This window comes from Tyto alba, unplaced genomic scaffold (genome assembly GCF_018691265.1).
Source record: "Tyto alba isolate M040663 unplaced genomic scaffold, T.alba_DEE_v4.0 Super-Scaffold_45, whole genome shotgun sequence".
NCBI classification, from domain to species: Eukaryota; Metazoa; Chordata; class Aves; order Strigiformes; family Tytonidae; genus Tyto; species Tyto alba.
This window is the reverse complement of record NW_024881321.1, coordinates 31108693-31132015: the sequence shown is the minus strand read 5'-3', so window position 1 is coordinate 31132015 and position 23323 is coordinate 31108693. Positions and strand designations below refer to the sequence as shown.

The 23323-nt window shown below is 36.2% G+C and overlaps 1 protein-coding gene across 5 annotated transcripts in view; it reads left to right on the top strand.

Moving 5' to 3' along the window:
- The window catches only part of FGF14 (fibroblast growth factor 14), a 412228-nt gene that overhangs the window by 297714 nt on the left and 91191 nt on the right, over positions 1-23323 (top strand). For 3 of the 5 annotated variants that reach the window (XM_032997039.2, XM_032997042.2, XM_042806000.1), the window contains 2 exons: positions 7765-7875; positions 16499-16602. In XM_032997039.2, coding sequence (XP_032852930.1) covers positions 7765-7875; positions 16499-16602 — 215 coding nt within the window. The remainder of the gene's footprint in view (positions 1-7764; positions 7876-16498; positions 16603-23323) is intronic. The other 2 variants (XM_032997041.2, XM_042806001.1) reach the window with 1 other exon arrangement.

Sequence of the window (23323 nt, the reverse complement as noted above, 5' to 3'; positions counted from 1 at the left end):
ACCCATTTATTTACTAATTCAAAGGGCAATGCATTAGTCAAAATTTATAGATAAGTTAAATGATAATAGAATCTGTCACGTTGTGGTGCCTTGGTATTTTCTGAATGTGACTAAAATAAAGTTTGGTCTTTCACGTGGCCTTTTTATGGGAAGCTAACAAAGGGGAGATTATTGCAAAAATGAGAACACAGAAATTACTTAACTCTGGGATCTGTTGCTTAATGTTCTTGTTTTAAAGAGAAATGTTAGGCAATATTTTGTATGATGTTAATGTTTTACTGTCAGAATTCAGAAACGAGAAAATACCACATAGAACTAAGATGTTCAGGTATAGGAAGGAGTCCTAAACAAAATACTAGAAAATTATTTTATCTAAGTCAAGAAGATTCAGTAAGACAGAATATTTTATAGGCCTATGTCAAATGAAAAGAACAAATAAAAACTGTAATAGCAAGACTGCTGTAATGTGGAACTTTATGCAACAGAATTTTTAGCATTTTGAAGTAAACTTTGAGAAAGTAAAGATAGTTTCAAATATTTTTTATGTCAGTAGAAGATGATGCTTGTCAGGTAACAGTTAAATGCATTAAACTGTAATGAGTGCTATTTAAATAAGCCTGGAAGTAGAGGCCAGCTTCTTCTCAACATTCCTGTGTATAGTATCAACTATTTTAGATACTGAGAAATTAGAGATTATTGAATTTTAGAGTATTAGAAGGAACATGGGTTAACAGTGGAGGGTAGTATTTAGAGAGAAATCTCTCAAGGAATCTATGTGTTGCAAGATCAGAAACAATGGAGATGTACCGTATAGTCCAATAGGAAGAGAAATACAAATTATTAAATGAATTTATTAAAATTAAACTACCATACCCAAAGAAAATTGCACTTTTGGAACAAAGTGTTTTCTTAACAACCTAAACCCCTTCCTTTTCCAACAAATAACCTCCGAAAATAATATGGCTGATAAAGGAGACAGTTAACAATTATGATGTAGACAAGTCTATTAAATCCTATCATCTTGTGAATCTAAACAGATATAAATTATCCCAGATAGAAGCCAAGTTGCTGTAATTATATTGATGATAAAACTTGTTCAAGTAAAGCCACGTAGCAAGAAGCAAATCTGATGTAGTTTGAAATGTATTGTAAGACCTAGAGACAAAACGTCAGTGCACACAAATGGAAGGGAGCACATTTTGCAGTTAACATAAAAACATTTGCGATACAAAGGCAAGGATGCCAGCACAAAAGGTACGATGCTGTGCTTTCAAGAAAAGCAACCATTTTGCAGATCTCTGACCTGCTTTCATAGTTTACCAAGAAATTTCATAAATGCTCTGGAAGTGCCAATGACAATGACAGCACAGGAACGTAGGAGGACTCTGTCTCTCTTAAATGTGCTCTCAAAGCAAGGTTCTGCGGGAGACAAGCCTGTGATGTGAGGCATGAACGGACAAAAAGTATTAAAAATAAACACCGAAGTTGAGTGCCCTGTAATCATCATGAGGACAGAAAAATGAGTGAGCACAGAGAAATAGGCTCACAAAGCCACTGCGTTTCAGAATATGTACTATTATTACTTACGGGAACAGGGAATAATGGAAGCTATTGCTTTTCTGAATTCACATTATATTCTTTTCCTCTCTGTCCTGAATAGAGCAAAACTTTCTTTTAAAACTATTTTTCTTTCAAGCTTTTAATTAAATTTTAGTTTTCTGGTGTGTATTATGAAATACTGAAACATTATTATTAAAATCAGAGAGCAGTAGCATATAAATGTCCATATTTTATCACTTCCTATTAACAATGAGAAAAAGTCAACAGGATCAGAAGCTTTGAAACACCGAGACACTGTGATAGGACAGTCAAAATAATAAAGAAGTTAGGAGAGTGTAAAGCTTTTGAATACAAGAGCTGTATCATAAGAACAGCTGAAGAGTTTAATAATGAAGGAACGTTATGGGTTTAGAAGCCTTTTTAGGATTTTATCACCTTTAAATTAAATGCAAAACTCTGCATTTTCAATTCCCCGTTCGCTATGTACTTGGTTACAGAAGCTTGCTTTTGTGATTGTGTAATATGCATATCAGAGGATCCTGCACTTTTATGTTCTGGAATGATGATGCAAAACTTGCCAAAAACAAAGCAAAAGGAGTGTAGTGTGATCATCTGTACCAACTGTACCTGTCAGAGTACTGTTGTGATTAAACATAAACAGTATGCTTGAGAAGAAGACAACTTTTGGAAACTGGGAAAAGCATTACAGCAGGAACTGAAATGCTTGAAATGAGAATCGAAAAAGGAAATGTCATTTTACATGAGATTGGGTCCTTCCTTCTGGAGCTGAATTGCCTAGTGGAAAATGTTTCTAAAATACTAAATAGTACTGTCACATGTTTAAAGATTTGAACAGATATTAATCTGAAACATCGGTAGGCTTCTGTGCAGAAGTCAGTGAATGGCTGGAGGCTGCTTTGAACTGTGGTCTAGTGGATAGGCTCTAATCCAGCCCATGGTCATAATTAATTATTACACAAGGTAAGAGTGGCTTCAGCAAAAGAGACTGCAAGAATCCCAGTCCAAAACTCTACAGAACACTATTGTCAGGGTACTCTTGTGTAAGAATTAAGGAAAAGTGGCCTTTGGACACATCCCAGACCTTATGGACTTACTGGGAGACACATCTGGAGTGGGTGAGACTCTCTGTGCTTTGGGTGGGTGTTTTGCTTCCCAACTTTACAATGAATCTGGGGGTTGCATCTTTTGGGGGGTTTGATGCTTTTTAAATCCTAATATAGATAATAAATATTTTTGATATTTCAAATAAAGTTTAATAGATGAGGGAGAAGATTCCTAACAAACGATGATCATAACATCAGTGAGCAAGAAATGACAGTCAAGTCATGGTGACTACTGGAGCACCAGAAATCTTAAAAAAAAAAAAGACGCCTGATTTATTCAGGACCAGCATGAGTGGTATTTTTAGTACTGAAATATCCACAAGTAAAATCTGCAGGAGGGAAATGTAAAGAATAAAGGGCAAGTAAAATGTGAAGTACCTGGAGCTACCAGTTGTTAACATGAGTTTGATGCTATGCTATCTGAGCATAATGTACCTCTAAATACTGGCTTTCATTTGACTCGCTGAGCAGCTCATTTTGTGACAGGCTGGTAATTGACTGGATAGTGCAGTTTATTCTCTATGAGAATGTGAGTTGATATGAGACTAACCCACCATTAAGCATTTGCTTGTCAGCTCAAACAGGCTTTTATTTAGTACTTTTATTCAAAAGAGGGAGTAAGTAAATAATGACAGGGAAAAAAAAGCCCTCCTATGGTAAAAACTAAAAATTAAAACTCCAATGGATGCTAAGAGATTAATTTTTCATAATGTTAAAATACAGTGGGCATAATCACCATTGTTTTATCAGTGTAAATTCATCTATGTCTGAACACAAAGGTAAAATACTCAACACCAGTGTTTAGTGAGCTTGTCCCTTTGTTGATTTTAAACCTGTAAAATTTCTAAAGAGATCTGTCCTGGCAGCCTGTGGGGTTGGGAAAGGAGATGCTAAAACCATTCTGTTTGTGAAAAGAAGATGTTCTTAATTCAAAACATCAAGTGTCATAATTGTTCTGAAGCAAGAGCTGCACTCAGCCTGTCATTAATGCCAAAGCTGTTTTTGTAGCCGCTGTTTGAGGGAGAAGACATCTTAATTAAACTCTGCCTTTGTTGAGGACATCAGAAATGCTACTGACAGAGCATGCATGCTAACTGCAATCGTGCATCCTGCCGTTGCCACTGACAAGGAAAAAAAACAACAAAAGCTGGCTGCAAGGGGCTGCTGTCACTCAGGTTGCTGTGGAAGAGAGGCTTGAGAAGCTGTTGCTTTGTCCATTCAGTGCAACATCTGAATTTTTAGCAACAACTTCTAATAACTACAAGTCAGAATAATTCTTTCCATGGTGGGGCATTGCAAACTTGTTACGCTGAACTGTTTAACATCAGACGTCAAGGTGCAAAATAAGATCAGTAAAAATCATTAGGAGATACTGAACTGTCATTTCATTTTGATACATGGTGAAGTATGCTAGTTTGTTTTTTTCTTCCTCTGAAGTCAAGGTGTTTAAATAGAAACGGTATTGTTCATATAATCACGTAGCTGGGGTGGTTAGGACTTTAAGAGAACTAGTATCAAAAGATCTATAATAAAACCATGAGAGCTGGGAACTGTTTGGTGAGGTCGTCTACTCTCATTCTGTTTGTTTGTGGTTTAATATTTTGATGTATTCTCTTGCCATTCCCTTTCTCTTTCACGTGGGACAAAAAAGGCATGTGTGGGGTCTAAGGGGTAAGAGTAATCTCTGGTCTGTCTACCTGTATCACTGCGGTGGGAGTTAAAAAACATAATGTATCCAGTGCACCTGCAGACAGGCAGCATCAATCTTCTGCTGGTGTTTCTGGGCACTGGTAGACACACCTGCTTTCTAGCAGGTAGTGGGCGGGGGAAAAAAAAAAAAAAAAGTGTCATCAAGAAGGATTTGAGAAACTTGTTTGTAAAGCATCTGAGGCTGAGACTGTTCCTGTAATTTTATGAAGTAACAATGGTAGACAAAACGCTATAGAAATGCAGAGACTAGCAGATTTCTCTTCTCTGCTTGCTGTCCAGGTGTCTCAAAAAGGACCTAAAAGAGTCATTTATCTTTCTGCAAGAAGAGATAAATTCCTTGTGTGACAAGATTGTCTGCTTCATCTTGGAGATATTTACCTTGAGGCTGTATGGAGTAGTCTTTTTGACTGTTTCTTATTATGACTTGCACTGAGATTAATGACTCATTTCATACAACTCCATCACTAAATCTAGGTTGCTTTTTGGCTAAGATCAAAGAAATAGTATGTCTCATTGTCCAGTTCCCTCAGTTTTTTGAGCACTGTTCAGTAAGAACATTTGGTTGTTATTTACTTTGATTTGTAGATCCAAAGTGCTGTGATGTATATTAACTAAATATTATCATCAAGATCTGCTAAAAAATTTCATGATTAAATTACTTGTCAGGGATAGAAGTTTTAATCTTGATAAGAACAGGTAGGAACTTAAGGTAGAAAATAAGTTCTTAGGAGGGTGGGTAACAAGGGTTCTAATAATCCACAGGAAAAAAGTAAAAAGAAAATTTCAGTCGCTACATTTCATGGGGAAAAAAAGACTTTTTTTTTTCCCCCATGTATTAGTCTATAGACATCTACTTTGCACAATGAAAACGTTAATTAGTATCACATTATTAGTAGTAATCCCAGTTGTCAATGAAACATTCAAGGGAAAGAGCCATGGTTTTGGACAGTTTTGTACAGTTCTCTGACAAATGAAATCATTAAAACTGCACACAAGTGAGATATAACACATGATGAGGATCCTCTGGCCTCATGCTATAATAGTTATTGTTTTGCTGTGTTTGGACTTGAGTGAACAAATAAATGGGGGATTCACACCCTGCCACATCACACATAGCCTGAAATGCTAGCTGAAATGTCTAGCTATACACTGTATTATTTTCATGCAAATATAATTTTGGATAGCTTGTAAAGCAGGGTTAACTTTAAATAATGCTTTTTGTGAAAACAGATAAATGATTGTGCAATTTCTTGTTAGAAAATAGATTTTACTTGTCAATTTAGAAAAATTGATAGAACTAGTATAAAGAACAACTTTGAAAGTCACTTCTAAATTTCACATTTTTCCCTTGAAGCGGTAGATGTAAACAGCTGGTGATAGTGAGTTGACTGTACTTTGCCTTCCTATGATACTTCTGTGAGCTTGAAGTGACGATAAAGAATCATTTATTTGTGATTCTTTGGTTGTAGAAACTATTTTTCAAAATAATGATATTTTTCTTGTAAATAGTTTTAAAGCTCTAGTTTTAATAATATTTTTTATTTACTCTTTTAAGATGACATTTTAGTACGTGTAAAGCAAATAAGTTTAATATCATGATTTTGGACGTGCACATTGAAAGCATGCGTTGATAGGAATACTGTCTGCGTAAGAGGAACTCACTTTTCATTTTTAAATTATGGAGATACTTCTGAGTTGCCTGATGAAGTTGATTGAGACAGTACATTCAAAGAATTCTGCTTATAAATTTTAAATTTTTTTCTGAGTACTTTTATATAAAGACATAGAGACACTTGCTAATGTAAAAATTCACGGAAAACAAAATTTGCAGTTAAAAGAAAAAAAAGTTGTAATGTGCTTATATGTTGATCATCAAATGTTTATATTATTTATTTCCATGCCTCAAAAGTGTTACAGTGTTAATATTTATAGTAACAGTTTTTATTATATTTACAGTTTAATCTTGTATTTTTAATTTAGGTGGGGTTATTGTTTTAAATGTCTTTGTAATTTGGATATGCAAGAAAAACATGACATTTTCATAACCATTTCATGGAACTGAGCCTCTACAGAAAACTTCAGAGCTTTCCACTCAGAGGCAGTTTTGTTTATTAGTGTTTATTTTCACCTCCCCTTAGGATACTGTAAGTAACCCAGCATGATTGACTGTGAGAGCAATTATACACAAATTCAAGGAGGATTTTATATTCTGGCCACAGGGTTGCATGGAAATCACTTCTGTCTTCCTTAGAAGTTCACCTTTCATTTTATTACGTATATATCTCAGAGTCTTTATGGTTTTAGTTCATTATTGCAGAGTTAAGCATGATACAGAATAGATGCTTTTAATGCCAATATCCCCACAAGTTTATATACTGGCTGCCTGGAGTTGGGCCTAATAGTTTATGTTTAACAATATTAATATCAATATCACACAGAGGTAGTACCGTTAATTTTTTTAAGATGCGATGTCCTCTTCCTCAGCACTGAAACAGTTCTGAGCAGCTTAATTTGTGATTTGGTAAGGCGCCATCCTTGAGATGAATCATAAAGTTGTGGTTTGGTGGCCCCTGCCCGATTCTTGGCATTTTTCATAAATGCAGAGTATTAAATAGGGTAGATTAACTGTTCAGCTACCTGAATTTCCCGTATACTTCTAGTTTACTGAGGGTTTTTTCAGGATTTTTCCTCTGTTGAAGGAAGGTTATGTCTTGCCCTGACTGTTGGTGTGGTTCTCTGGGGGTTGGAGAGGGCAGGTGAACTGTATCCATGTCTAGATCGGCAAAGTATTTTTGGGAACTCTTCAGACGGGACTGTTACAAAACATTATACCAGATAAGTTTATTACTTTTGATAGAGAATGGAATGAGACAGACCTTTTCTTCCAAGTGTCCTTAAAACCTATGTGAAGTATAGGAAGTTGCTAACAAGTATGAAACGAGTAGCGTTTTTTAAATGTTTTGTTAGTTTCTGTAAGGCTCTACACTTGTTGCTGAAGTCTAAAATTTTTTGCAGGGCTTAATCTGGTTTAAGTCTTTTGAGTATTGATATTTGGGGTGGTGGTTTTGTTTTTTTTTTTGTTTGTTTGTTTGTTTGGTTTTTTGTTTTTTTTTTTTTTGTTTTTTTTTTCCGTGTTTTACCTGTGTTAATAATAATGAAGGAAGTTGGAGTCAGAGAACAGGACATGCAACTGGCCTAATAATACTCCGTGGCAAGATTTTTCTCCATTTCCATCAGGACCCATCCTGTTGTAGTACTTACTTTTAAGACGGCAATGCTGCTTCACCAAATTTCCTCCTACAGTGAGAGAAGTAGGGATAACTCTTGGAAAAAGTTTTGAGGCTAGTGACAAAATATGTTTGTCTTTCAGATCCCCAGCTCAAGGGTATAGTGACCAGGTTATATTGCAGGCAAGGCTACTACTTGCAAATGCACCCCGATGGAAGTCTCGATGGAACCAAGGATGACAGCAGTAATTCTAGTAAGTGACTGCCCCAGGGGAATGTCTTAATCGCACACGCAGATTGCATCGCTCGAGTGTGTACGCGCAGACACAGTGTTAATGCCTTTGGAGGGTTTCTGAATGTGTTTTGTCGAAAGGCAGAAGGTTCTGTCCATTCAAAGCCTGCAGGCTCGTGCAGGACATTGGCCTAACTGTATTCCCTCTGAAGGGGAAGGTATAAGTGCCGATGGACCTCAGGGGTGAAATATTTAGGCCAATGGTTGTCTTCTGATAATACTATAAAAATAGTAAAGTTATATTAAAAATATTTTTTATAAAAACTGTATATTTAACAAAAATTTCTTATCTTCAAATAAATAACAAACATAAAAAAAAAGCAATGGAAACAAAAATTCCTTGAAAAATCTGATCATATAGGCCCTGATTCAGAAAAGCAAATAAGTGTATGTCTAACTATGAAAGTAATGCTTAAAACACATGCTGAAGTACCTTGCTGAACTGGGGCTAAAGATCCTACAGTCCCTATACCAGCAAGAGTTCCAATGATTTTAAGAGTATTTCTGCCCGTGTAGGGACTGCAACAGTGGCAGTTTTCAAAAATATTAAACAGAAGTGGTCTTGAAAGGCCATGTGGGTCACTGCTTTGGTTCTCTTTTCCTATGATACTGCCACATATTTTCATTCAATGAGCATATATACATTTGATAACTTCAGCTGCAAATGATAATTAAGCAAACCTATTCTTACTCTAGAAACAGTTGATTTTTAATTTTCTGTTTAGCAGAGAACATTTGTATTTTGTTTATTTTAATGATAATGGCATATTTAAAATATTTCTGTGTGATCTTGAGGTCTATTTGAATATTTTTTAATATAAAAGATTTATTTTCTTATTATGCATATATAAATAAGCCTTTAGTTTCTTCTAAAATGTTGAAATTAGGCTATAGAAATTAAGGGATTTGAGGTTTCTGATTTACTTTGGTTAGGTCCCTGTTTTATCTGTTAATGCATGGCTGTCATTATTAACACATTTCATCAACAGATAGCATGATCATCTTTTATTGTTCTATTTCTTTTTTTAGAATTGAGATAAATAATTGATTAATCTATTTTGATCTGTATTTCTCTGCTTGTTTTATGAGTGGGTTTTTTTCCCCCTTGTTCCTTGTTTCTTCCTTCGGTGTGTCCATCTCTCATGCCCACTTCCGTACTGGACTAGATATTAAGACCTTATACAGACAAGTTCATTATTGCTTTTATAGAAGTTTTGCCTATATGAGGTCTGAGAAATGTGTCTTAGATCGCGAGCATGTCCCTCTCCCTCCCTCTTCTCTTTCTGCCTCTCTCTTACTTTCAGCTTCAGTGAGGAGGTGTGTATGACGGCAACAATTTTGGAATGTTTTAATGTTATTTCTGCTTTGTTGGTTTTTTTGGTTTTTTTTTTTTTTTTTAATCTTAGAACTCCATGTATTTTGAATCTTTGCAAAGCTAGACCATAGCGCCTTACTTTCCTCTTTTCACTGTTGTCAGCTTTACAAATCTTTGGGTTTGTTTTTTTTTTTGCTTACTATGTCATTTTCCCTTTCTCTCCCCTCTTTCCCGACTTTCTGGATTTCCATCTGTCTGCCCATCTCTCTTGTTCCAAAATGCAGAATTAATAATCTATATTATAAATATTCCGAAATATCGAACTTGTCCAAACTCAGCCAAATACCAGATAGCAGTATTGTGTATTTTGGATAAATACTATTAGGTAAGATTGTGTTTTACTTCAACATGATTTTTAGGCAAAACCAATTTTTTTTCCATAAAAGGATTTTTTTCTGTTTTCAACTGATGTGATTCACTATTTGTCTTTTCACTTGTCCAATTTTACAGTATTGTTTAGTAAAGACAGTTTAGACCATATGGATGTAAAATTAATGTGTTTGCCAGGAAAGCATACAATCTCCACCTTTGCTAGTGTATATGAATCTATACTAAGAACTGAAAAGATTGATCCATTTGGTATATTTATGAATATATGAATATGTTTCTTTTGTGCTGTCAATCTTTCTCTTCAATTCTTTTCCCTTTCCACTCTTTCCTTGCATTTCCTGTTGAACTTTGTTTCCTATTGCTTTTCTTTATTGCAGTGTATTTTGGTTTTCCATTTCTCTTTTACTTTAAAACAATAATTTTCTCATGGATAGAAATCCTAATATTTTGATCTTTTATTTTGTGAGCTCCTTATCATGTTAATTTCTGGCTGAGGTTTATGGGTAAATAAGTTTTGGCAGCTGCCAGAGGGGGAAAATCCTACTATTGACCGTGGAGCTTGCAGGCTGCCTATTTAATGTGCCCGGTAGGCAAAGGGATAGCCATATATTAGATGTCAATCAGACAGATAGTATGCTTTTACCTTGATAGTGAGGAGGACTTTCATTCGAAGTGTGTTTCATAAAAATGGAGGAAATACAGACTGCTGAATGGTGTGCATCTCTGCCAGTCTTCCACCTTTCTTCAGCCCTGTTCGCTGTGCCTGAAGACTGTGAAAGAGTTCTCCTCATGCACTGACCGCCTCGGTAGCTGGGTGTCAGAGCAGCCAGAGCGAGTGAGTAGTGAGGGATGGAGAAGTGGTTTCTTTTTAGTCTTCAACAAGGAAACTGTTTGAAGCTTAGTCATGCTGCTACTTTTTGTGCTGTTGCAATTTACTCTGTGTCAAGCAGTTATGAGAGTGCTTGAAGATAAAACTCCATCGAGTGCATATATCATAATTTTGTGCTCGTTTTATATGTATGTCAGTAAACATAAATTACACACTATTGGAGTTGCAGTGTTATGGAGAGGTAGATTAAGATGTCATCCATTCAAATTGAGTGGTTCTGTTCACACCCATTTTTTTGTTTGCCTTTAAAGCTTCTTGATAGTCTCTTTAATGTCACTTTTCTCTTCTGTCTATCTGAAGTCAAAATGAGTTTTGACAGTGGTTTTGGTCAGCTGCTATAGTGCAAGCCATTGTCCTACTTGCTGTAAGTTTGAGTAAAGGCTAGAGTATGTAGAGATAGATGGCAAGATTTTTTAATGTATTGCTGTGCACAAACCCTTGCATGAAAAAGGAAGAAAGATGTGACTGCTTGTAATTGCATCCCTGAACGTACTTTCATCTGCTTATGTTGGTGGCCATGCTATTAGAACCCAATCTAAATAGACTGATGGGTTTCAGTTCATAGTCCTATTTTCTTTTTATATGTTTTCCAAGTTAGTGATGTTTTGTGACAGAGTATGAATTAATGCACCTATTGGTTAATGGTGCTGAATATCCTTAAATCACATCATAAGACAAAGGCCATTAGCTTAAATCCTCTCGTGTGTATAGTCTGTGTTTTTTTTTGCCAAACTCTCAGCGATATGTGTAAGGAGGCTTTATTATAATGCTTTTATTGTTTTAGGTGGATTTCTCTTCCTTCCTCTAATGCCTTAGAGTTTCTGGTTTGGTTTTGTGGCTTTCTTGTACTGAAAGCAGGAATGACTGTGGCTAAAGCTGCAGGCTTGGTTACCAAGGTCCTATTCAATGTAGCTGTCCCTCTCTAGCTCTAATTTTCTTGGATTTTACAGCAGTTCTCAGCATCACTTGGTGCAAATGAAACTTGCTTCAGTGTTCTCTGAGGGCCTTATCATTATTAATTAGGAAAAAGCAGCTACTACACAGAAACTATAAAGAAATAGAAGATATTTCCATGTTGTGCTTGTGATAAAAAGTGTTACATTCTCCTGTCCTCCCCACCTAAACCAGCTCATCTTCAGGCTTTGGTCTATGGAAGGTAGTTTTAGTAGGAAGAGTAATTAATTTGGGAAATAGGCAATTCTGATTCTTTAATTTTTGAGATTGAAACCCTGAATTTCTTAGCTCATTGGGCTTATTTTGATTCACCTGAAGGTTGTATCTCAGCCAACAACCACTGAAAAAATTCAACATAAATTATGATACTTTTCTTGATGGATGATAAGCCTGATTTTAACATTCAGATGTTGCTATTTGTGCCCCTTATGAAATTGCAGTCATGTTTAAAAGAGATTAAAAGAGCATTACTCATTTGTAGCCTTATTTCATAAACTGATAAATGCTAAAGTTAACATTACCCAAGCAACTTTGATTTGTCTGTTCTGTGCACATCTCTTGCTTAATAATGCAGCAACATGCTTTTTTTCCTTCGTGGCACTTGGTACCTAGTAGAGTTGCTGTTCAAGAAATCATGCAACCATTTAACATTCCTCTATTTTCATCTTTTAATGCATGCTCTTAATGTTGTATTTATATCTTCCAAATGGAATATGGAAGTATTAATTTTTTAATGTCTTTCTAAAGTACCTACCACTATCATACTTTGGTCTGAAGATATTAATAAAATAATCTTAACAGGACCCTTGTAAGGTAAAGGAGATAATTAGACAGAAGTAAATCACATGAAGATTAAGAAACAGCACCTGCAGTGTTGTTAAATTTGGATTACTGACTGTTAAATTTGGATTACTAAACTGAAATATTTGCAGTCTGATTTTTGCACTGTTTTTTACTGCTGTTTGTCTTCAGAGAATTACACAGGCATTTAGTCATCTATTTACATCAACTTTGGGAGTTAGGTAAGCCTGTTTCTCCCATCAGTATACACTTAATGTGACAGGATCAATGGAAGCCATGTTCAGCCATGCTAAAAAGTACGTTTTAATTACGTCTTTCATTCATCAGGCAGGTAGAATGGGTTTCTTCCATAGGAAATGAATGGATGGATCTCTGAATAGCAACCTCCCTGCATTCATTGCCTATCTAAAAGATGCTCTGGTGGTCGTCATTTTAGCCTGTAGGTCTGCAGATGGAAATAAATTAAAGAAAAAGTTGCCTTGATCTGATTGCAGATTTGGTGCTGTAGGAAGTTTTGTTAACTGACACCAGGGCAGTGCACATGCAGAACAGACAGCAGGTTTATAAGCCTCAAGCAATTTGTCTCTAGCAAGGTTCTTGAGAAAAACAGTGATCCGTAATGGCAATTTTCTTGTAGCTACAAGGCAGTCATACCTAAACAGACTTTTGTAAGGATATAGAAATATCTGATTTCAGGCATGATGGTATTACATTAAAAAAGGAAAAAGAAATGCGGTCGTTTTGTGTTTTGCTCAAGGAAGGAGTTACTACTTATCAAAAAGTAGACTTTAACTTTGGCTAAAACTTTTGGAGGATTAGAAACCAACTCAAATATGTTCCTGCAAATCCCCTCCATGACACCTAAACCAATAACTTTTTTCATGCCAGTTGTTCCTGTTAACTACCAGCCCCCCCCCCCCCCCCCCCAGTTTTTGACCTTGTGTATGGTGGCAGTAGGCTTGCAGGCTTAGGAAAGGGAAGAGCAACCATTTGCTTTACAGTTGTGGTTTAGACAGAACACCAAGCAGAGGTAAGGGGGCATGCACAGGCTCAGCGCTGACAAGGAGAAAGGGTTTTACTCGCGCCATTTTTGGCCGATTGGTTCACTTGGTTCTCATGATGTTCCCACATTTTTTTTATGGTTGGATTTGCCAGGATTTATGCTTAAGTGCGCAGCATGGGAGCACTGAGCACCAGGCAAAATTACATTTCCTGGGCTGTTCAAGGTTGACTCACTATGCTGGGTTTAGGTACATATAGATGTTCAGGGACCTCACTTAATTTTGGTTTCGGATCATTGTCTTAAAGACAGAGGGAAGCTGGGGGCATGGTTCTTTTTCACATCCCTCTCAGGTAAGGGCATAGCTTTGGCTGTGCAGACCTGAAATGCGAGCAAACTCTGGAAGGCTTTCTGCTTTTCTCAAGGCAGGTACTTAGTAGAGTTGTGGATAGCACAGGTGAATCTTAGGAAAGTCTGAAACGTGTAATTGAGCACGTAAGAACTGCTCAGTAATGAGTCCTGCACAGCCAGGTTCTGGAGGAAATTGAATTTCCTTTGGCCATCTTCAGAGCACCTTAAAACCACATGCTGTGCCTTACTAGTGCATGTTTGGCTGACCTCTGTATGAAGCACATTGCTGAGCATTTATCAATCAATAACTGAACGTAGGCTGGCCTCCCTTGTTTCATCCAAGACTGAAAGATTTTTGTGGAATTTACTGAATATTCTGTATGTGCAGAATTACAGCATTTCAGACCACACTCTAAAATTTTATGGTCTTAGACTAATTACAGGAGCTCTGACAATCTCAGATTAAAACTTGGTGGCAGTAAAAGATACATTACATACGCTCCTTGGTGCTTTCTAAATTCACCAGCAACTACAAGCTGCTCTAGTAATTTTATAGGTTGCATAAAACACTGCCATGTTACAGGCCTCCAATTTTCCTTCAGTGGTGGTTGTTTCCTTTTCCAGATTTGCTGCTTTAATTTTATTGGTAATACATCAAGTTATATTTACGATCCAGAAGTTTTGACTGAACCACTATGATTTGGAGTTATTTTTCATTAGCAGTTTCCCATGGTTGGCTTGTCTTTTGTGTTCACCTCCTTTCTTTATACAAGTATTCTTTGTTTTTCCTTCCTGGTATCTCCTCAATTGTTGCTACCCTCCCTCTAGCATGGCGTTCATATCCAGGTTTCCTCCTGGAATTTAATTCCTTCTAGAAAAAAACAAACTTAACTACCATCTGAAACCTAGTTTTGCTGTGACAGACTCTCCCTCCACCACCCACAATAGTGATTTTGCTGGTTTTGAAATTGTTTCATTTGAGGGTAATGGCTTATTTTTTTTTCTCTAACTTCCAAATTACATTGAATGTTTGGAAGCCCTCAATTCATGCAGTGTTTAGCCTGTATACTCTTAGGACATTGTGTCTGTGAGTGCCATATTTCACTGGTTTACATTTATCTTGTATAGATTAGAGAGGGAACCTTGTCTGTACCCAGTATTTTTCTAGTGAACAGCCCAGTAAGATGCTAGCATAATGGTGACTTTTGGAAACTACAGAAATGAAAATGCTATATGTTTGTGCTAATTCTTGTCTGATGTCATCTCTTCAATTCTTCTTTGTAAACCCATAAGTTTGTTTTCTGTTATTCCAGAGCTCTTTTGCATATATTTTTCTTTCTACAACTGTAGAAAATGCTCTGCTACAACAATTCCTAGCTTTATATTGGCTTTTTGCATTCCTAAAAAGATCTTATGTTACACAGTCTTTTTCTTTGTTGAAGGAAAGGTGTTTTGTTTTTTTTTTTTTTCATCCACTTCTATCTTTAAATTCCAGTAGTCAACCTATGTTTTTTCTCAGTTGTCTCAGTTGATTGATTTGATCATCTTCGTGATAAACAATCTATGGCTTTGTCTTTTGACCAACCACAAGTTTTCACACCTTGAGAAAATGTAATTATCCACTGCAATTACATGACCCTTTTTCTCTTGATTTGGGCTTTACCCCTGGCATTCTGATTACAGATAGCTTCATAGGGTACACTTTCTGGTCATGCCTATGGATGTCCTTCCTAAATTTGGAGGAACTCACTGTAGGTGTTACTGTGTTCCTGAGACTTGGCTTGGTGGAACCATGGTCCTCGCTGCATATGCTGAACACACAGGTTTCACTTTTGGTACTCATCCAAGGACTTGTGAACCCTTGACTCATCCACAGTGGAAAAACACTTAGGATGAACTCTGGCTCACCCAGATCTTTTCTTCAAGACTGACTGATGTGTGCTTTGCATCTGATTTCCTCATATGAGTCAGTAAACTTAGTTTGTTAGGTGCGTGCTGGCATAATTTTTAGAAGAAGAAGTGGTCTGTGTCTCCTACTTATATCGCTTTTTCTTTTGTTCTTTGGTGAGGCTGGTGAATTCCCGCTGTTCACACTGGTCTTTTTCAGATGCTCATCAAAGCTGTGGCTGTTTTCGTTATTACAGAGTTATATACCATTTCTAGGGTATCTGCTATTAGCTGATGTTTTAATTTATTTCCCCCACCCCCCAGAATTTCAGTCTTTTAACATGTTCTATATTCAGCTCAATAGCATTTATCTACATTTAGCCAAACATATTTCAGTGCTTTTCTGACTGAGGACAAGCCTCTGCCATTACCTGAGGACTGTGCACTACTGCTTGTATCAAATATATCATTCACAAAAGCAGACTAAATTTTTTGAATTGAAATAACAGACCTCTTGAAAGAAATCCTTAATGAGAGCACACCTTAATCCAAAACCATGAAAATGCCTAAGAAAATAAAAAGCTACTTGCCAGAATCAGAGATACGTATTTTCTGGAGGGTATCTCACAAGTATTACCCTTATGATCAGTCTACACTGATGAAGGAACTGCTGGGCTCTTTGACTCTTTTTAGACTGCCTGAGACGCTCATGTCTGCAGTGCTGCATAAATTATTACAGTCCAGTCTGCTGTGCTTTGTATTTGCTAGTTAGCACTTGTGCTAAATACTGAACTGTTGCAAGACTTATTGCTAGGTAGATACTTAGGCTTTAATTTTAAGAATTAACTTTACTGTAAGCAAGATTTTCTGAATTAGTTTAATTTTAGAATTAAAAAAAATATACAGAGAGTAGTTTTCTTTCTTTTTACTAATGATGTTTATTAGAATATTGTAATAACTATAGTATATTCTTATCTGGTCATGTGTTTTCTTCACAGCGTTATTCAACCTTATACCAGTGGGACTTCGAGTTGTTGCTATCCAGGGTGTAAAGACTGGGTTGTATATAGCCCTGAATGGAGAAGGTTTCCTCTACACATCAGTAAGTACCTTTCTGAACTCTGTTTAAGAGTCACAGATTAAGTTGAAATCTACACAGGAATAAGGTGCATATTCACTTTTAAGACATTCTATAATGTCTATATATGTGTATACATACAGCACACACACCTGTGTACCCATATATGTATGCAGCATATCTATAAATAGGATACAGTAGAAATTAGTCTGTATTATGGCACTATGTATGAAAGCCTGTGTGTTAGCAGTCCTAAAAAACCACATTTTGTGGAGCTCTTTTTCTGGTAGGCGATACTGGTAGTGTGCAGTACACCACAAAGATTATTATTTTCAATTAATTTCTCCAGAATTTTTAAATAAAGATCTGCAATTCTTTTCTTAGTGACTTGTTGATCAAAATCCAAAAGCTTCTCTAACAGTTACTTTTATTGTTAAGATTTACAAGTGTAACTTTCTTCTAAAATGTCATTAACAGCCTTCCAATTTATCACCATAATCTTGTAACTGCATGCTTAACATTATTGAGTTTTTAATTTCAGATATCAGGAAAATAAAGGGTTCTGTAGGGGACTATAACTTTGTAGAATGATCAGTTTAAGAAAAAAATCTTTTGAGTCACAAAGAAGACTGCTGGATAAAGTGATCAGAAAGTCCTCAGATTGTTTAAGATATTCCAAATGGTTTAATGCTAATCATTCAGTGTGTTGTTGTGAATATAAAAAACCTCAGTTTTGTGTAAATGTAGTGTCTTAACCTCCTTTGAAAGGCAAACAGAATTTAATATGAACAGACAGTTCTGTCAGGTATTAGCAAGATGGCTTAAAGGATTTTTCATTACTGTGTTTTTATTGCCATCTGTGTTGAATTTATTTACATAGTGCTTTTTCCATTTTTTATGTCACATAGTTCTTAATTCTCCACTGAGCTACAATATACTGCTTTGTTTTCAATGTCCATTGAAAGGAAATTGGACAGATTAAGTTTCTGATGCCCTGAGGGAAAGTATTCTGTTTGTTTCAAATATACAATTGTCTTGGAAAAGCTAATTAGGAAGAAAAAATGGAATTAATCTTGAATGTCAATGTCAAGACAAAGAGAAAAATCCTTCTCATAAAATGTCTGCTGGAAACTCCAGCAGTATGATCTAAAACATTTAGTTTCTCCTGATCAAAATAAAAAAAACTATCACAGGAAAACATGCAATATTTGATCTCAGAAGGAAGAAAACTAGAAACAAAAACCTAGAGCTATTAGAGAAAATGCTCTGCTGACTTCCCAGTTCCATCACTTTATGTGGGGAGTTCATTTCAGTATGATGGCATGAACAGTACTTTTTGATGTGTTGGTATAGTTAAGAGTACATTCCTGCCCAGCACTGTTTCTGAAGTGAGTTCTCTGCCCTTCAGAAAGAAATACGTATTTCAGAAAATGTACCAGTTTCCTGAGGGTAATTCTGCACAGGGAGGGACCCTACATGAAAAAATTCTGGCAGACACTGTGTTTATGTATTATTCTGGAAATGGTTCAAGTTAAATAAATGGTGTCATCTGGGGAGGGTAAAGGAGTGGAAAGTACAAGGCAAGGTAAGAAGAGATGCCTGGATCCAAACTTTGAATAGATGTGAACCTGACCCTTGAAACGTCCTTGGGTCTAACATCTTTGTGATGCCAGTGGGAATCTCAGTTGCTTTCTTCCTATATCTTCTTTTTGAGCAACACAGATTATGTAGGTTGTGATAAGTCTCATGGGTATAAATAAACAATTATGCATAAAGAAAATGTAATCCATGTGTTTAACTTCTGCAGGATTGCATGTTCTTTGCCACTAAGGGCAAGATTTTTGTACTTGATGACTTCATATATTCTTCTAGTTACTAGCAACTTGTTAAGTACTTCTGAATTTTGGTCTGTGAATTTTGTTGTGTTTTGAATGTATTTCACTTAAAAAATTTCTTGGGACAGTGTCTCAGTCTGTCACTTTACCTTGTCTGAGGTAAGAAAATGAGTGTTTTTTGAAGGTACTGCCTACTCTTCTTCATGTGGAGAATGAAAGACGAGTGGCCCATTAAGTGACAAAATGATGTCACAGAAAACTCAGTGGAAGCCTTTAGTTTTGGTATATCTGCAAAATGATTTTCAACTTACAGTTTTGTCAAATTGAAAAGTAGTAATATTTGGTAATCTAATGGAAATTTAAAGGTAGTGATTTCAAATCATCAGTGCTGTAATACTGTAATATGGTGCTGTAATGGTTTGATTGTTTCATATTAATGTATTGAAAACATTGACAATACATTTTTGTCTAAGTAATTGCCTGCTTTCAGCTTAGAGAGAGGCTAATGCATTTGAAAATAAGAAGACAAAGCATCAGAGAGAAGTTTGTCTTCTCCCTGAGGATCAAGATGAAAAAATACTGCATGCAGAGTATTTTAAATACTGTCATTTGTGGAAAAATAATTTTAACCAATCACTTTCTATTGCTGTCTTCTTGGTGGATTTTTTTTGTCTCTTTGTCACAGTTGTGTATCTGTCACAACTAAATGCAAAAGTTGTGTATTGCATATCATATGATTTTCCTTTGGCTATTCAGGGGAGGATGGGAGAAAAAAGTTTTCTAAGTTTCATATGCCAACTGTCATCATTGAAAAAAAGTGCCATATAATGGAATGCTAGTTAAAATTTACGTGTATTTAGATACATAACCAATTTCTTATAAACATTTAAAAAAAATGGAAGCTTGCATTCTAAGACCAAATAGCATTTATATTCTGAGACCAAAATCCTGTATAGTCCTTCTCTGCAGAATACTTGTGTCCCTTTTTCCATTCACAGTATATGAAACCCATAGCTTGTAAGAATATCCTATGTGTCGATGCCTCTCTTCAGAGACTGAATGCCCTAACTCAATTATTTTTATCATAAACTTCACCAGATGTTGACTAATTAAGAAACAGCACTGACAGGAAAGGTATTAAGTGTGATCCTGCTTTCTCTGATATGAAGTGTTTTGTAAGAGGAAGATGAAGGTACAGTGACAGACCAGTTTTACATATAGATTATCAAATGCAGACTTGACAAGAGCCTTTTCATGTTCTGTTTTTTGCCTTGCACTTTTAAGGGTTAGCCCACTTAAAGGCTACCCATTAAGCTCACCTTTTTTTAAGTTTTGATTTATTGCATCCAACTTTCTGTGTGCGTATGTACTTATACTTATATATGTATATCTGTATATATCCACTCATAATTGGGACATATTTATTTAATGACAGCTTCCCAATTCTAGGTGTATGTTAGTGAGCAATGAGAATTACAAAACTGAGTTGAAATTTATTTTATATGGATTAATGAACTGTGAATAATTCAGTATTTATGACTGAACTCATCACTGTGAAAGCTAGTTGGAGAAGCAGTTTTTTTCCACAAAGAATCATCTCAGTTACTAGCAAGATTATTGACGTAATAGTTATGGACTTTATATGTTAAAGTCCAAAAATATACCTTAGTCCTATCTCATCTTTGGAAAGGGTGAGCAAGATAAGCTTTTATTTCCAGGATTGATCCTGTCAAAATCAAAAGGAGTAGAACTGCCTCCATGCACCAAAAAAACAAGCACAGCTGCAAGGATTCTCCACAGGGAACAATTATTGCCTGCAGCAGGAAGATGGCAGTGCAGTAGATGGCAGAAGCTTTTATTGGTCTTGATACTAATTATTTTGGTCAACTCACTTTGCAAAAGGTTCATTAGTTCGACTTTCAGGGGGGATGCAGCTTCATGTTCTTCTTCTAGGATTTTCTGCTATCATAGCAGGATGAACTCAGAGGTAAAACTTGTAATAGTCCATTTTATGATTCCTATTTTCCTAAGGTGAGGATATGAGAGTCTTCTTGGATTATATCAATGAATTTATCTTGAGAGTTACTTGGTGTATCAGAAAGGTTTGGAAGGACTACTGTTTGGGCTTTTTTTTCATCCTAGGAGGAGTTTAGCAGAGTGTTACCAATATTTGGTGGCTACCAGAGTAAGAGGAAAGGGAAAAACTAAAATGTAGAAGGGAAAATATTCCTAACTCTAAAACACCTTTATCTGCTTGTGGTTTCTTCTTCATGTTTTCCTTTTTAACCATTTCTTCTGCCAGTTTTCACTGAGGCCTGAGGTGTGAACAAAACCAGAAAGGGAAGAGTACGTCTGTGATATTGTCAGCAGCAGATATTAAAGTCATAGCAATCCACTGCATGGTTTTTTAGGAAGGCTGATGAATTACAGACATACTTTAAAAGATCACTGAGCCTTCAGGGCAGAACTGCCTCTTCCAGAGTGGTGCCAGGCTGGAGCTGTGTGCTGTGGCTCCAGAGCTCTTCTTCTGGGTATGGGGCAGTGGCAACCTCACTAGGAGGGTGTAGAGAATGATGGAGAGACATGGCTGCATTTCTGGGAGGTCTTACCAATTTTTTATAAATTGTTTCAGGATTAGAGACAGCACACTACTCCACAGAATAATCTTCTTGTAAGATGGGGGTTTGTGTTTGATCTGCCACGGTATGCAATATTGAGAGTGTTGGAAGGGTGTTGGTTGAGTAGTGTTTCTGCGGCAGTAAGATGTCAGTCTGTGTCACAGCCTTCATGAATGAGAGAAAACATCAATACCTGTTACTGGGAAGTGTATTTGTTATATCTCTCTGCCAACTCACACCTGAAAGAAAAGCCTTTGAGGGTTTCTCCTGACATTTCAGCAGCTTCCCAGTGCTGGTATTTCCACCACTTCCTAAAGCCCACGTAATTGACCTGTCTGAGGAGAACAAAATTCAGCCTCAAGGAATAAGATAGGAGCACAGACAGTACAGCCTGCAAAGGAGTGAGAACTGAAGTAATCTGTATTTCTAGTATCTAAATCAAAGTCAAATGAAAAATAAGTTTCTGGTAGCTTTTCATAGAGTCTCTCTTTGTGCTATGGAGTAACAACGCTTAGTGCGTGCAGTACTTTGAAGGTTCAAAGGTGCATAAAACCTTATAATAAACAGAACAGAAGGAAGTTTAAATTACATATAAGCAAAGAGGAAATGCAGTGTTTTAAAATTCATGTTTTTTTACAAGAACAATGAAAAAGAGGTTAATGTGACATCAAGGCAACATTTTTCTGTTGGTTTTGTGTTGTCACAGTATAACAGTGGTTGACCTAGGTTTTGGCAGAGATTGTTCCCCATCCTGCAAGATACTGTAGAAATAGTTAGGAATATATCTGTTTAGAGAGACATGGACAAATAGGAGTAAATATGAGCTTGTTTTATGATTTTAAAGAGGTAGGCTTTTGTTCTGGTAGTGGGAAGTATGCTGAATAATAGAATAGGGTAAATCTTGTTTCTCTTGAGGTATCTGTTGTTTTATCAATGTAAGCACATCAGAGTGGATTGGGTCCTTTAATAATATTGTGATCAATAGGAAACATGATTTTCATTCTTATGTCAGACTTATGCTTTAGAGTCTCAGCCTGCTCCCATGCTCTAATCTCCCAGCATAGACTTTACTAAGACAAGGATAGGACCTTAGTTCACCAGTCATTATCTGTGTCTTGGAACTATTCTGGCACACTTTGGAGAGAGGAAAATGGTTGAATTTAATTCTTTGAAAATCACAGCTTCTGATAAATACTTTTGAAAACTACTTATGTTAACAGTGGTATTTTTAAAAGTGTAAATGCACAGATGTTATTCAAGCTCCATCAGCTAATTTTGAGGGCTTACTACTAAAGTGCTTTCTTATGTATGAATACCTTCTTTGCATAGCCTGTTATCTTTTATTCAATTTGGGATTGGTTGGAAAGTGATCTATATTTTCTTCATAAAACAAAAGTTTGTTTGAGAGGGGAGTAAATAGCACGTTAGGGCTATGTTCCTCTCTAAGTTGGGCTGCATTGCCCAAAAGGTAAACAAGTTCAGCATGTTCCAGAAGTAGCTGAAATATACTGACAGGGAGGAGGAAAACATCTTCATGGTTTATGCTTATCTATATCTGTGTTTGGAGGTAGATAATTTGTCTCTCAAGCTGGCTGCCAAAAATAAATACAGAAAATTGCTAATGTATTTATTCATTCTATGGTGGCACTTAAGGAAGGACTGATAACATAGCCCTGCTGTATTGTACAAAATAGTGTCAGATGTACCTGCTACAGAGTATAGTAGAAAAAGGGTATAAAATACAAAATCTATGACTTTTTGTCAGTTCGTTAGGTTTTAAGTACATTTTGTGATTGAATATGTTTTCACACACAAGATAAGGGAAAAAGGAGGCATGGACAGACACATGAGAGTTTGATAGGGCAGGAGAGAAGTGAAAAGGAAAGAGGTGAATGGAATGAGGCTGACATGAGGAGACTGTGATAAGCAGAGTTAAGAAAGTAGAGAAATAGCACAGTTGAGCAGAACAGAATTGCAGAAAACCCTGTGATGATATCATCATTGTAGACATGTTTATGATGATCCCCTTTAGTTAAATCTGATGTTTGCATTTGTTACTAGCTCTCTGAGTCTCTCACATGCACAAGTGGCTAGTAGTTGAACTACAGTTCATAAACAGTACTAGTTAAAGTAATATACTACGAATATACAAAAAGATAATTAGTACTATAAAAATACAATATTTTAGTGTGGCTTGTTCACCTGTGGCAGCTATTTCACCCTCTTGCCATTTAAATGGTAGTAACAGAATTTGACTCACAACTTGGAGTGGTGTTTCTTGCCACTTAAACT